At 35.7% G+C, this 15,556-nt stretch overlaps 1 protein-coding gene across 1 annotated transcript in view; it reads right to left on the minus strand.

Annotated features, from left to right (window-relative positions):
* The window catches only part of RIMS2 (regulating synaptic membrane exocytosis 2), a 339,727-nt gene that overhangs the window by 175,447 nt on the left and 148,724 nt on the right, over positions 1-15,556 (minus strand). The window contains exon 12 of the mRNA XM_064442256.1: positions 8,798-8,866. Within this exon, the coding sequence (XP_064298326.1) occupies positions 8,798-8,866 (69 nt within the window). The remainder of the gene's footprint in view (positions 1-8,797; positions 8,867-15,556) is intronic.

Below are 15,556 nucleotides of genomic sequence, written 5' to 3' on the forward strand. Positions count from 1 at the left end.
TCTCAGGATCCAAAGCCCTGCATTTTCTCCTGACGTAAGGTATCTTACAGTATTTTTTAAGAAAATTGATTAGGAATAAGTTGAAAACTGTTTTTTAATTTCCTGGGAATCTAAGAAAACTGCTACGCTTATATAGGAGCTCGCTGACTAGTCACTCAGACTATGCCAGTTCTGAGAAACACATTCAGAGAAAGAAGTATAATCATGTACAAAATTTTTAGATCTGAAAGGTAAGAGTTTAGCAAGTTTCTAAATCAGTTTTGGACTTAAGCAAGTCTGCCTAAAGCCAGCTTTGGCAGATCAAATAGTTCAAAGTTAAAACATCTGTTTTCAAAGCTCTTGGTCCCAGTATATCACAGTTTAATGATTCATTGGTCTTTGAGTCTTTATATGTATTTAAAACCAAGCTTTCCTTATTTATAATAGCGTAGAAACTTTTTGAAGTATTAGTTTTTTATTAAAAATGTCTTTGGTTTATTGTTTTATTTACTGATTTATTTTTACATTAAATGTAGATTTCCTAGCCTCAGGGCCAGGGCAATATTTATTTTACTTTCTGAATCTAGATGTCAGAATAGTATAGTTAGAAGTAGAATTAATTAGATCTTTTATTTTTTAGCATCACCGCTACTGTTCCAGAATGAAACAGTTGTCGGTGCTTGAATCATAGAGACAGCACGTGTGCCCAACCAGCAACATCCACCATGTCTTTTTGTCACCTATGCATTGATTTTTTTTCTTCCAGTTGAAACGAGATGAAAAAGATGGCACATACTAGACTCTACCTTGGGACTTCAGCTGGTATGAGATTTCAGCCCAAAATTTAGAAAATATAAGAAACCATCTTGGATGCAGTGGGATATGGCAGGAATATAAAGTACCTAAGAAATTAAGAATTAACTTCACAAGATGAAGTATATTGAAACTCTGCTGATACCAAAATAACTGATTCTATTATCTTTCACTTGTTTATTCTTTCTTCGAATTTCAATGGTTTCTATTGCAATTACTATTTATCAAATAAAATACTTCTGTTTATAGGAAATTTGTGCCTTTCACTGACACATGAGCTTCAGAGGAAAGGCAAGCAATCTGTGATTACTCTGCAGCCACAAGAGATGCAGAGGGAGCAACAGGCCACCTCCTCAGTTACAAAGCTTCAGGAAGATGACCGCAACACAAAGCTTACATGGGAGGCTTAACAACACACCTAGCACCAATCTGTACACTCCAGAAGTGGCCAACACTGTAATCAATATGTTTAGCAATCAATGCTGGAGTTCTTCTGAACCTCAGACAAACTTTAAAGCTGATATTGATGATTGATTGACTAATTCTATCAATATGAAGTGGTAATTTTGGTACTCCTAACTTGAGACCTTAATTCCCTCTAGAACATGACTGGCTTTGCTTGTCCAGGAGTTGAAACGTTCATGTCTCTCTCAAGACAGGTGACATTCCAAAAATGAAGGTGACATTCTCAATTGAAAGAGGTATGATTTAACTTCCAATTTCAAAAATATTCCATGTCCTGGAAATAAGGTTAGAGAAAGAAAGGAAAAATATTTTCTTGCAGAAAGAGATTATAGACAGTAAAAACAGGTTCTAAGTGTAACTTGACCATGGAGCTGCTATTGAGCCAAGCAGATTATTTATAGCAGTAGTAAAAATAGGATAAACATTGGAATCTGCTTGCAGCTATAAATATTAAGTCATTACCATAGAATCAAAGGCTCTGTAACTACGGCAAGCCTCTTAAATCAATGTCCAGAGCACACAGAACCTGATAATCAGCAGAGAGGTAATCAGCGATAAACAACTGTGAGCTTGACAAAGATATCTGCAACGCCACCACTTTCTTCTTTTCATGGGAGGGTTTCATTAAAAACTATGATACACATCAAATGAGAAAGTTTACAAGGCACTATAAATACAGCTTCCTCTGAGCTGAAGTTTCAATTTTATCTGTTTTAAGAGAGAATGTTAATACATTTGACTTAAAGTGTTCATGCACACAGTATGGCTATACTATGCTAATATTATGCTATGCAGGGTACATGTTCAGTAAATACGAATGTTAACGAATTGTTATCAAATTCTGCAGCTTTCAGGCACAAAATTAAAGAAAAGCAAAAACCTCCAAAAATGAGGTTCACATCAACAGCACTAAAATAACCCTAAAAAACCCAACTGAAAAGTACTAATAAAGTTTTTAATTTAGACATCTTGCTGCTTGATTGACTTGAGAAAAACTCTTTGTATGAAAATTGTTCTAGAAAAGCAGTGTTAGAATTGTCATTCATCACAGGCAAAATAATTGACTTGGTTCAGACACTGATGCTAAGTGGTGTTTTCTCCACTTTAACATCTGTACTTGATTGAGGTGTCAAGCTTTCTCTTTATCAGATATTTAATTTTTACCACTCGATGTGGTTGGGCTTAGAACAAGCACTAATTAAAAACAATTATATAATCAAATTGCCAGAAGTGCTTAGCATCCCAAGATTTCACACATGGGCACTTTGGAAACAGTTCAGGTCTTTTATACAAATATGCTCAGCTTCTACAGTGATTTGAACATCTTAATGCAGAATGTGGATGTCCTCTGAAAAAGTGCTGACAGTAACTGACCAAATAAATTGAATTATTAATATCTGAATACTCCATAAATTGAAGATACATTATGCATGGGTTTGGGGATTTATTTTTTTTTTGCATCAAAATATAATTCTACAAATAAGGGAAGAATGAATATATAGTGAAGGAAACGAAAAACATTACAGTAGGAACAATTGATTACTTGCTGCATAGTAACTCAGTTCTTCAAGAGTTGTTTTTAGCTCGACTGCACTAATGGTAGATATGGGCCCGTTACACTTGAGACAATTCTTCTGATCATTAATGCGTATGAAGAATGTTCCTACACAGCAATAAACCAGAGCTTGCTGAGTTTTCAGTGCTGTCCCTACACCCAGTATGACACAGTTGAAAAGCTTGAAAAAAACAGTTACTTTACAGATGTTTCTTCTTATTTAAGTACTCAACCATGTATATTTTCTGCTGTCCAGCAAGTCCCCCAAATTAGCCTCCTCTTGACACTGTCAACTGGAAGTTATCCATCCTTTTATGGAGCATTTCCTTCTTAGAAGTGCTCAACACCACATTTGTAACTCATCCCGACTACACTTTCCCTTATGCAAGAAGCATCCATCAAGACAGTCTCTGCTAGGAATGCAACTTCCTTGCAGCTTTCCATTACCTGTTAGATGCCTTTGTCACTCTGTAGATATTAGGACTGTAGTAGAACATGAGTTCATATTTGCTTAACTTTACTCAAAGAAGAGAATGCTACTGATAATTATTGATAATTTGAAAATAAAACTTGAATTTAATTATATCTTTATTTTCAATGTAAGTGAAACAGCTTATAATTAAAAATATAAAACTAGTTTTAAAAAAATCATTAATTGAGAGAATTTGGATGTTTGAAGAGAAGGATGTTTTGTCAGCTGAGGAAATGATACTAAAGACATTTTTTTGAAAATAGTAGGAGTATTACTAAACATTGCCTTTGATATGTTAAAAATTAAACTAAAAATACAAGGAAAAGCTTGAAGAATGATAATAAAAATTCCTGGGTTAAGAACTATAGACATAAAGTTGTAAATAAAATACACCTCATTTGTTTAAAAGCAAGGAAAATGTCTAAAGATCCTTTTACCTAAGGGGTCAACATAAAGACTATGTTAACATTTCTTGAATTTAACTTCCAAATTTGGGGGAATTTTTGAGACACATAGACACTATGCTATTTTTTACTCAAGGAAGAACCCACAAAAGACAGATTTTAAAGCAGGGGAAAGGAATCAACACATAATAGAAGAAAAAGCTTGTCAATATTTATGTCTGTAGTTACTGGGCTTTTGGGGCACTACAGACTCCCAGTTAGTGGTAGCTGGTGATCTGCAATAAAATCCTTTATTTTAGTAGGGGTAGAAGTCATCCACTCTGTGTAGTAATGCTGTAAGATGTCTTTCAATAGGCAGATGATTTCAAGCTGTAACCAAACTCTTTGTGTGTTCTGTATCAGCTTTGAGCAGCAATCATCAGCAGGATTCACATATAAAAATTCAGTTCATATTAGCAGAAAATGGAGAGAAGGACTATTGTTTCCTCTGCAGGGAAGGCTGCAACATGACAGTGAAAGAATTCTTTTGAACAAAGGACTCCACAGGTGTTTTGAGATATGAAGCAAAAAAGAATAATTGCTTTTCATTCTTCTTCAAAAACAGAATCATTTTTGTAAGTTCAATAAGAATTTCTTTACTGATTATTACTATTTATTCTAATCTACTTAGACCTAACTGTCGTCTGAATAAATATTTTATTTTTATTCTTATTTGCTCCTGAAACATCTTGCTGTCTTTTGCATAATGAGAAAAACATCACTATAAATGTTTTTATTCTCAAGACTGGAGACTTCATTCTTTTACTTAGAAAAACTCTTCTCTAAAGAGACTTGTAATCCAGTTTAAGCAGAATTCACTGCCTTATATTCTTCCAGGATTCATCTGTTGAAACTTATCTCAGATGACTTAATATTTAAGTTTTACAATGATAGGTGAGACTTTTTATGATTAAATGGTCTTGACAATACATCTCTTTCTGTTCATAAAGTCAGACTCAGCAGGTTACCTGTCCTTAGTAGGTTACAACAGGTTCAACAAACACTATGAGGAAGTACCTGGGAAGAAAACTGTTTAGAAAGTATAGTCCATATTCATTGAACTTTGTTAACTGTAACACCCATTCAGCTTTGGACAATAGAAAGAGAAAAAACCCAAACACCCTGCTTTTCATTGAATTGTATTTAGTATGATAATTTAAAAGGTGTTTTGTAAAGTGCTCTGGAATTTTTCTAAAATCAATATAAATATAAATGTATTGCTTTTATCAGAAGCACATAAGAGCATTCTAAGGGCACATGAAGATGCTGGTGTGCTCCCACATAGAACTACTGATGACAGACAACTTTACGAGGGCCAAAGTTTATTGTTGAGGACAGCAAAATGAAAGCTTTAAATGGTTTGAAGGCTTTGTACAAGTAATCTAAAAGACAAAAACAGAACTGCTAGTGCCTCTCCTTCTGCTGTCCTGTGCTAAGATTAAATTCACAAAAGATGAGATGTAGCAGACATTCTGTTCTAGTGTTTTTGATCCCCAGATGAAATGAATATATATTGTATATGAAGAGAACTATTTGAAAATCTTGTAAAAATCACTTTTCTGTACTTGTTTAAATGCATATGTTATAAACCTTTCTGACAGAAGCTGGCACATATAGGCAGAAAAAAAAGACTTTGGATTTTTTCAATTGGTTTATCATTATTTTCTTAAAAGCCTTTCCTGTTGATGGAAACTACATTCTCTTTTATAAGACTGAAGTTTATTATGTTTGTTTAACCAGGATAAGATCCAAGCCACCAGAAGTGATAGCTTTTATGAATTTTTCCGAGAGATGTTTGAACATTTTGTAAAAATTAAAGAAAATAATAGTATGGCAAATAGACATAATTGAAGCATTTTATCATCAGGAGATTAAATTAATGGATCAAAAGTACCACAGCAGTAACAAACATCAGCTGCATATATATTAAAAATAGATGATGATACAAAGAACTGTAGCTTACAAAGTTGCCTCTGTTTCAGCAAATACGGTCTAACACAATCTTGCCTACAGACGTACATTAAGGAAGACCTTGCACTATTGGATTTCTACCTATCAATCACCAGCTTATCCAAAGACAAAGTCAGTTGACCTTATAGGACCAATAACAGAGAAGCTATATAAAATGTGTTGTGGACAAAGAGATGATCTCAGTTTCGATCAGAAACGTGGTGAAGCCAGAAAGCATATATCTTTCAAAGAACTATAAATAAATGCATAATGAGATCGAGGAAGGTCCATGGGTTTCATAGAACCATTGAATCACAGAATTGTAGAATTATAGAATGGTTTGGGTTGGAAGGGACCTTTAAAGGTCATCTAGTCCACTGTTTTGAATAAAAGTAAACTAAAAAGGAATGAAAAAAGAATTCTTGCTGTTCTTAAAGGTTTCTGAGGTTTAGTTCACAGATCCAATACTTCGAATAAGCGTAAATTTTATGATCACTGAGAGTACCCGACAGATCTTATCAAACATACGTGATGTGAGACACTATTTATATGGCAGAAGAAGAAAAGCAACGGGAAGTGTCGTGTTAAATAAAACCTGAAAATTTAAAATGAAAGAACCGGGGTAAGTAAGAACAAAAGAAAAGAAAGGGAGATAAATGGCTTCATGCAAAGAAGGCATATATTTAAACCAAGATTTTGATGACTCTGCAAATGAATAGAACTTTAAACAAGAAAAGGGTGTGGATGATAAGACAAGACAAGTATAAATCAAGAGAGTTGCAAACATAGTGACAGCAGCACAAAATGAAGGTAATAAATAAATATTTCAAAACAAAAAGAACATCAAACGTTCCCACCCACACAGCCAGTCTGACTTAAAATGCAACTAAGGTGTAGAATTGTCAGCAGAAATCCAATAATTAAACGATCCTAAAGGAACTAAAGGTACATCAAAAACTCATGTAAGGGAAGCAGACTCATTCAGTGAAATGTAAAGACCGTAATTTTACAAGTTGTCAAAAGAGGAGTTTATGGAATCATAAAATTGTAAATCCAGGTGTTTCACAAGAATCCCACTGATGTTCAAGCACCTAGTAAACTTCAGCAAATCTTGGTACCTTTTTCCAGGACAATACAAAGATTTCACTTTCAAAATGCTGCCATACTGGGCTCTTTAGACATATATCCATCAGGCAGCCTTTTTTCCTCCCTTTGTTATTAAACTCCAAAGTTAGATTGGTAACATCTCTAATTTAACTGACCAACAGGAATATGAAAGTCCTTCCCTTTCATAGATAGAAGATTTAGTGGTCTTGCATCCACAGCATTCATTCAGTCTCTGGTAAAACTGTTGGAACCTTAGAGTAGAGCAAAACCTTTGAGCAGAGGTTAACAAAAATATGAATGTTTATGCAGAAAAGATTAAAAAAAACCTGCTTTGGGATAGAATAAGTTTTACTGTGGAATATCTGCAAGGTTAGATTGTTCCAACATGAACAAGGACAACTTGTACTTAAAAATGTCTACTTTCTAGATATTCTAGTAAGAGACCTACAATGAACCACAGCCAATAAACGTGCTAACAGTATGAACTGCCCTGTTTGTACCACAAAGTGTGTATAATATTATGTTATTTTAAAAATGGCATCTTGATGAAACTTACATGCTGTTTAATAATAATAAAAAATATCCCTTATTCCATTCCCAGCAAGCACAGGACCTATGGCAAGTGAATAGCAACATAGCAGGGTCACAAATTAACCATGAAATATCTGGAAGTACAGGGATGACTACATAGACAACACAGAAATGCATCTGAGCTTAGACTGGTAACAGTTTTTAAGACAGGACTGTGCAAACTCAAGTAATTAGGTAGCTCACTAAATGTTTGGATTTATCAATACTTGGCTGCACCCCATCTTGCAATATCCAGGACTGCCTATTTTACCTTCCTTTTCTTCCTGTATCCCCAGGCCCAGCTGTATTCCTCTGACTCCTTTTTCCTGTATACCCTTCCTTATCCTGCCAGCAGCATGCACTGTACCTAGTGTAAAAGCTGCACATATGCTGACGGGTGGCTGCCTGTCAAGAACACGATTTCACCAACCAGCTGATCACTGTCTCACAGCTGTTGTACAGGCCAGGCAGCACATCCTGCTCCACCTTTGCTAAGTAAGGTACACAAATCACTGAATATGTACACTTTAGCTAGACTTGACCCAAGGGAACCAGAAACTGTCTAACACAGACTCCTCTGAGTGGGTTAAAAACCTCAGTAGAGCAGTAGGATAACAGAGTGCACACTGAGCTGTGCAGCCTGCTCTGTGCTAGCACCAGTGGCCACCAGTAGTGGTTTAAAGATGGCATGGCTGCATCCTAAATATAGTCTCTGTTGTAGTCAGCAAAAGCATATGATTCTCTGATTTTATTGTTTTCGGCTATGATTACATTATTAACTTTTCTCTTAGAAGAGGAGGAGAAATACTTTTTCACATGAGAACTTTTATCTCAAATACTCATTAAACTCCCAATTCCAATACTTTTTAGTAAAACAGATTATCATAGAATCCACCTGTGAAATAATTCCTGGTAGTATCTCCCCGTAAACAATATCCTTATCCAAATCCAACTCTGGTCTATGGCAGACATCATCAAAAGATCTTACAATTTTCTTTTCTCTAAGCAATGATATGCTTGACTCCTTTTTTATCTATTATGATAACTCCTTTTGTGCCTTAAATGTTCAGGTTTCAGACCTTTGGCAGTGTTATTATTCCATCATGGAGTTTTAAAGGATATATCAACCCCAAATATTTGTCCAAAAAATCAAATAAACACTTATTCATATTAAAAAAAAAACAAAACACAAAACCACTTCTATGCTACTTCTATAATTTTATAAAAGCAACAAGGACATTCACACATTGATTTTTTTCCTTCTGTTGGTAATTTTTGTGATTGAATATGCATTATCCATAATACTTACTTTCTGTTTTGGAAAAATACACACTTAGGTTCCACTTTTTTTTCACCAGAAAAACATTATAAAATTATTATTAATAAATTATAAATAAGAAAGATTCCAACTGAACATAGAAAAGTAAATTTAGACAGTAGTACCTGAAACAACACCAATTCCATCATCACAGTCATAATCAGAGACTTCACTGTCACTGATTCTTTTGGACCCTGCCGAAAGAATAAAATCAGAAATGTATCATTTATCTTCCTGTAAGTTAAAACTATCCTCAGCCAATAATAGACAAATAAATGTAAGGATTTCATACTAGACAATGAAGCATTAATATACGCATATAAGGGAAATTATTAATATTATATTATTGCAAATGTATTAGTGTACCAACTATTTTCAGCTAAATGTTTAAAGTAATGTACAGTGAAATGCTGAAATACAGCTCCACAACATTGCTTTTATGAAATATTTTCATATACGTTGTATCTATTCATTCCATATAGAAACTGGCATCACACTGTTCATCTTGCAAGTTTTTATATACAAGGCACCATCCCTCCCCAAAGTCTTTGAATATTGAAAAATTAATAATAGCAATAATATTAAATGGATGCAATATTTTCTTTAGGGTATTAGTAAGCATTATCAGGAGAACAGGCAGCTTCACACATATAGCATGTCCTGAAAAACAAAATTTCTCTGTGATACTTTAGAGGAAGCGAACTAGTAAATGCTCTATAAGAGTACACCTGTACAAGTAGCTAGAGCTTAGTTGGCAAAAGCAGATTCCACGTCCACAATTAGAGCCAAAATGTAGGTCACGTAGGACAAATATATATGTCAGTTTGTGTTTGGCTTAATTTTGCTTCTGTTTCAGTGGCATCTTTTAAACAGCATTTGATTGTTGACATCAGGATTAGCACAGGCATGTGAATGATCATTATTCATTTACTTCTTTAAAATATTAAAATCCCTGTTCTTCAGCAAGATGGTATGTCTGTTCTAATTCTCTGGCCATCTAAAAATAGGTAACTAGAAGGTAGGAGCTTTAATCTAATTGTCACCAAACCTTCAATCATGTGCAAGATTTTTTTTTCCTACCACAGGATATTTATTTTACAAAACACACACATGAAAATACCAGTAAAAACTGGGAGTAAACCTAAAGGATCTCAGGACAAAGCAGGATCAATGTTCTTTCTGGATGACTGGCACAGAAGGATCTCTACCCTCCTTCCCAATAGAAAACTGGGAGAACAAGTGCTAAGAGGATTTTTGACCAAAAAAAAAAAAAAAAGATTTAAGTTTAAAGAAATTTTAGAAATTATTTGAATCATAAGAACTGCTGTCATTTGTCACACTGTCTAACATCTGTCTACCCACCAGGGGGTAGTGGAAGGTCTTTCTTTAGCAGAAGGAGTGTGCTTACAAGGACTGTGTGGAAAATGTTTTCTGTGTTGCACCCTTCTAGCAGGCGGAGGTCCAGGCTAGGAACGGAGACTTCTAAGCCACTCTGTTTACCATAAGTCATTAATCAACCCATTCTCCACAAATCCATATAATTCCTTTTTGAGTCACAGTATTCTCTTGGCCTCTAGGATATACTATGTCAGTAAATTCTGCAGTTTAATTTTGCATTGTGTGAAACAGACATCCCTCTGTTTTATTTCTATTATATTATATCAGACTCCAGGCTTTTGTATTCTGAGAAACATGAATCAGCATTCTGTACTCTCCTGCAGCCATCTCTTTTTCTGAGCTGAAATATCATTGTTTAATTCCTGTGCATGTGCAAAACGTTAAGTATTTCTGATTGTTCCTGCTGTATTTGTTTGTATGTTTTCTAGTTCTGTGCCTTTTATGAGAAGTCAGAAGTGAGTGCATTGCAAGATGTGGGTGTACAAATTTATAAACTAGACTATTTCTTTTGGGATAAAAATTGCTCTGTTCAAAATTATTCAACCAGAAAATTATAAGTGTGATATGTGTTAATTCTTCGAAAACACAGTCTAGCTTGCCATTACATTATGCACTTCCAGTAGAGCAATGTTAATTATTGTTATTTAATTGCAGAAAAGATTGGGGGGTTCCTCACAAATGGGAAATTAATATTAGTGCAAGGAAAGCCATGCTTTGGTTTGCTACACCCTGCATTTCTTACATGGTAGAATTATTAGTTCAATTTATTATAAACGTTTAGAAATAGCCATGCTACAATGGAGAGTGGGGAAAGGTGTCTTCGAATTCAAGAAGTAAGAAGTGTTTCTCTAAAACAAGAAATGGCGAGCAAGTGATCACAATTACCATTCAAGAAAACCTAGAAGATGAGAGCAGGAGTGAAGGAAAAGTTTTCAGCCTCCTAATGGATTTTCTGAGAATCAGGGTCCGTAAAAGCAATTAATTCTGACAAGGACAATATATAATCTGATTATTTTCTTAATTATAGTATCACAGAGGCCCAATGAAAATCTCTTTTGCTTCCCAAAGAAAGAGCATCCATTCCATCTGTGATGCTGTTCCTGATGCCATTTTCAGGAGAGCTTTCTACTCTTGTGGTGATACACATGCCAGTGAGCAAGAAGGATTAGTCTCAATTCTTCTTAGCCACTAATTCAAAATCAGGTCATTAAATAAGATGGACAATATTTGTGACCAAACACTAAGCAAAAGAGCTCTACTAGTCTGGCTGGGATTTGGCTGGGATCTAAAAGGCAGAAGCCCCCAAAGAGAGTGCAGAGCAGTGCGATTCTGGCCTCTGGTAACTCTGGTGCTGATCTGGCAGTGGGACTGTGGCTGCTGTGCAGAGAAGCCAATAACATCAGTCAGGCTCTTTCAGGGAGAGAGGTCTGTGGAATGGGAAGATGAGGGCAATGAACAGTTCGCACATGCTCATCACATGGATGCTTGGAAAGGTTTGTATCATGAAAGATGTAAGAGGGCTGAATTAACTACGATTTGAATGACTGTCATTTACTCATCATCTAATTCATCCTTGTGAATGAATCTAATTAATTACAACTGAGGTTGCTTTTTATTTATATTTACAGCTAAGTACATCTGCTTTAACATATTTTTAGAAGACTATATTCTGTATTCTAGAGAAAAGATTTGCATCTTTGAGGATTAAAATAGCCAGCTGTTGTCACAGTGGGCTCTAGACTTCCCAGTTGCATAGCTAAAATTATATGTTGTAGTAGTCACAGGATACATCTGGCAGAAAAGAGACTAAGAAGCTTCAATGAACCACAAGTATAAAAGACAGGGGTGTCTCTCTCTGTCCCCCCAAACCACATCCACCTTTTCCAGAATCTCCTGGATCACTTCAAATCTAAAGCACCTTCCAAGATCTAGAGACACTTTTTAAATATACAGACCTCTGTCTTCACTCCTGACCTGGGGTGGTGCATCCAGCTCTGGAGCCCTCAGCACAGGAGAGACATGGACCTGTTGGAGAGGGTCCAGAGGAGGGTCACAAAAATGATCAGAGGGCTGGAGCACCTCTCCTATGAGGAAAGTCTGAGACAGTTTGGGTGCTTCAGTCTGGAGAAGAAAAGGCTCCAGGGAGACCTTATTGCGGTATTTCAGTACTTAAAGGGGGCTTATAAGAAAGATGGGGACAAACCTTTTAGCAGGGCCTGTTGCGACAGGACAAGGGGTAATGGTTTTAAACTAAAAGAGGGTAGATTCAGACTAGATATAAGGAAGAAATTTTCCATGATGAGGGTGGTGAAACACTGGCACAGGTTGCCCAGAGAGGTGGTAGATGCCCCATCCCTGGAAACATCCAAAGTCAGGTTGGATGGGGCTCTGAGCAACCTGATCTAGTTGAAGATGTCCCTTCTTTTACAGGGGGGTTGGACTAGATGATCTTTAAAAGCCCCTTCTGACCAAAATATTCTATGATTCTACGATTCACTCCCATCCAAGCCGCAGAGAAGAGCTGGGGCATGAGGAAAGTGAACGGGCCAGAATTGTGACCTGCCCTAAGGATGGGAGTAAAGAAACAGTAGTCAAGGGAAGAATCAGATTTCAGGGCTTTCTCCAATTACCTTTGTTACTGCAAAGAAATGAGTCTCTTGTAATAGCTGACATCCCTTAAATTTGAAAACTTTTTCTGTACAATGATATGAAGCTTGTTTGGATCAGATCATCTGTTCTATCTCCTCAAGGTGAGGCTACATTAAGCCAACTCTAACTGCTAACAGACTTAAACCAACTGAAAAATACTCATGTTTAAGTAATATTTCACATTTGCTTATAAACATAAATTTAAATGCTGGTTAAGAAGGCAGAAGAAATGTAAACCAGAATTAATTACTTGGATTTATCTTTGGCAATCAATGTGTTCAGGAAGGACAGAGGAAGGAAAGCATGTCAATTAAATATGTAATGTCAAGAAGTCCTGCCTGAAATATGTAACTTCTGCAAAGACATCAGATTATATTTATTCAAAATGTATTCCATTAACTTTCAAAAATGGAAGACTAGAAAGTGCACAGGTCAAAATCCTTTATTGAACTGAGTATTTGAAATACCAGTATAATTGCTGGTAGAGTAGTTTAATATTTCTTATAATTTTTGCAAGAGTAATTTCATCTGCTATATATTAATTTTAGATGGTAATTTTCTATTTAACCTATTGACAATGTAAATTTGGAGACTTAGGCTTCAATCCCACCATAGCCACATTTTTTCAAAATACCACGTCATTATCTAAGTAATTTGAACTACTGATCATAAAACAGACAAAGAACAATTCATAGTTTATCTGGGAGAAGTGACAATGAAGCCTCTCACAAATTATTCCAAAGGAATATTGCTAATTAAACTATTATTTAATATTTTAATGAATATCATGAAGTGTTTGATAAATACTTTATAAACCATGGTACTTATTTCAGGAGCAAGAAGATTAAATCCATTCTAACTTAAACTCAAAGTTCAGTAAAAAGTTTAAGCATGTAACACTCAGGACACCGGGTGCATCAAATAAATGCATTGGTGCCAATGGTTTGCATATAATTAACTTTTTCTTTGATGGATTTTAAACATAGGGAATGGCATTAATTAAGTCGCACTGCCATTTCACTGGAATACAGCTTATTAATGAAACATTCTTAGGCATATTATTACCATTTTGTCTGATAACTGTGTGGTAACAGATGGTAAATATTGACTTCTGAATGCTTTCCACCAGGATTAATGCATATTACAGTTGCAGACTGAAGGCAAAATAGACCCCATGCTGTATAATTACCTAGTGTAAGCCACATAAAAAAAGCCTTAATTCAGCATAACCCCAACCCCAGTGAATCAAAAGATATATTCTCATTCACTTCAGCAGGTTTTGGTTTAATAGCCTTAAACTAGCAATAAAACAGTTTTCCAGGCACAGCTTACCTAAGGGACAGTGGAGAAGCTCCCCATCAGAATTTAATAACCCTCAGCATCCTCCTTCTCTCCTGCACCTACCTATTCCTTCCCTACCGCTGCTGCGCAAGCTACTATCCCACCCAGCATGACAACTCTGCAAGAGCACGTACACACTAGAACAATCAAATACTCATTTTTTTGTTAAATGTTCAAGGGCTGCAGTGTCGGCAGCCATGGAAAGCTTTAACAACTTCTGAATAAAAAGAATATGGAAATCACTGAAGAAATTTTTAGAGAATCGTCTTTGGATGTCCTAGTCCAGTGAGTGCTTAAGAGGCATTTGGACAATGTCCTTAAAAACATGCTTTAACTTTTATTCAGCCCTGAAGCGGTCAGGCAGTTAGACTGGATGATCATCGTAGGCCCCTTCCAACTGAACTCTTTTCTATTCTATTCTATTCTATTCTATTCTATTCTATTCTATTCTATTCTATTCTATTCTATTCTATTCTATTCTATTCTATTCTATTCTATTCTATTCTATTCTATTTCAACAGAATCACACTTCTCTTCATAACAACATTCTAAATAACTGGAATTCTTCCAAATGAATGAACCAATATGTAGTCATAAATATTTTTTCGCAAGGCAACCTAAATCTGTGGAGAGTTTTGGAAGATCTTCTGACTTCTACATGACAACAGAAGTTGGCACAGAGCTGTGCTCCACTCTGTTATTAAATCACAGGGGAAACAATGGGAGATATAATACTTTCTGAGCTTCATATATTGGCAATTGATATTTCTGATATAGGCCTCAAGAGAAGACCAACACGTGAAGTTCAAAACTCTACTAAAGTCTATACGACCAACCAATATAGTTATCAGTATGGACTAGGCCACGGGATAGAATGAGAAACAAGATTAAGGTGAGTCAGCTTAAATACAGAAGGAAGTGCCAGATTTATGGCTCAGAAATTCTCCATTTTTCCTGTGAGAAAAAAAAAGGAAAGAGAAAGCAGGCTGAGCTCTTGAGCTGGGGATCCTGCCCCTTACAATGCAGAAAACTTTTAGGTTTTGTGGACTCCTTGGGGGAACAAAGGGTAGTGAAGCATGCCTATAAGCTCCTTCCCTGAAGCTCACAGAAGGCCTTCACAATCACTTAAAGCAACTTAGTATTGCCTGTAATTGTTCTGTGTTCAAAGCTGACATCAAAGCAACCCTAAAATCAGTCTCACAACTGTCTTAAGAAGTTGCTCTCTCATATTCATTCAGTCTGTGCCTGAGGGTTCTTAGTGTGATCCAATTTCTCATGCAGTCCCGCTGTCTCCATGTCAATCTGTCACTTTATCCTCCTGCACATAGTAGGTTTTTTTAAAAGATTTTTACCCATTTCATCTACATTGATAGAGGGGTATAAATAACAAATTTAATTAAGTTCCTACAGATCTTTGAAAATGATTGCTGAATAGAAGAGAGAGATACAAATCAGAACACCTTAATGAAAAAGAAACAGTCAAGCTAAAATTTGTG

Source organism: Phalacrocorax carbo, chromosome 2 (assembly GCF_963921805.1).
Source record: "Phalacrocorax carbo chromosome 2, bPhaCar2.1, whole genome shotgun sequence".
Taxonomy (NCBI): domain Eukaryota; kingdom Metazoa; phylum Chordata; class Aves; order Suliformes; family Phalacrocoracidae; genus Phalacrocorax; species Phalacrocorax carbo.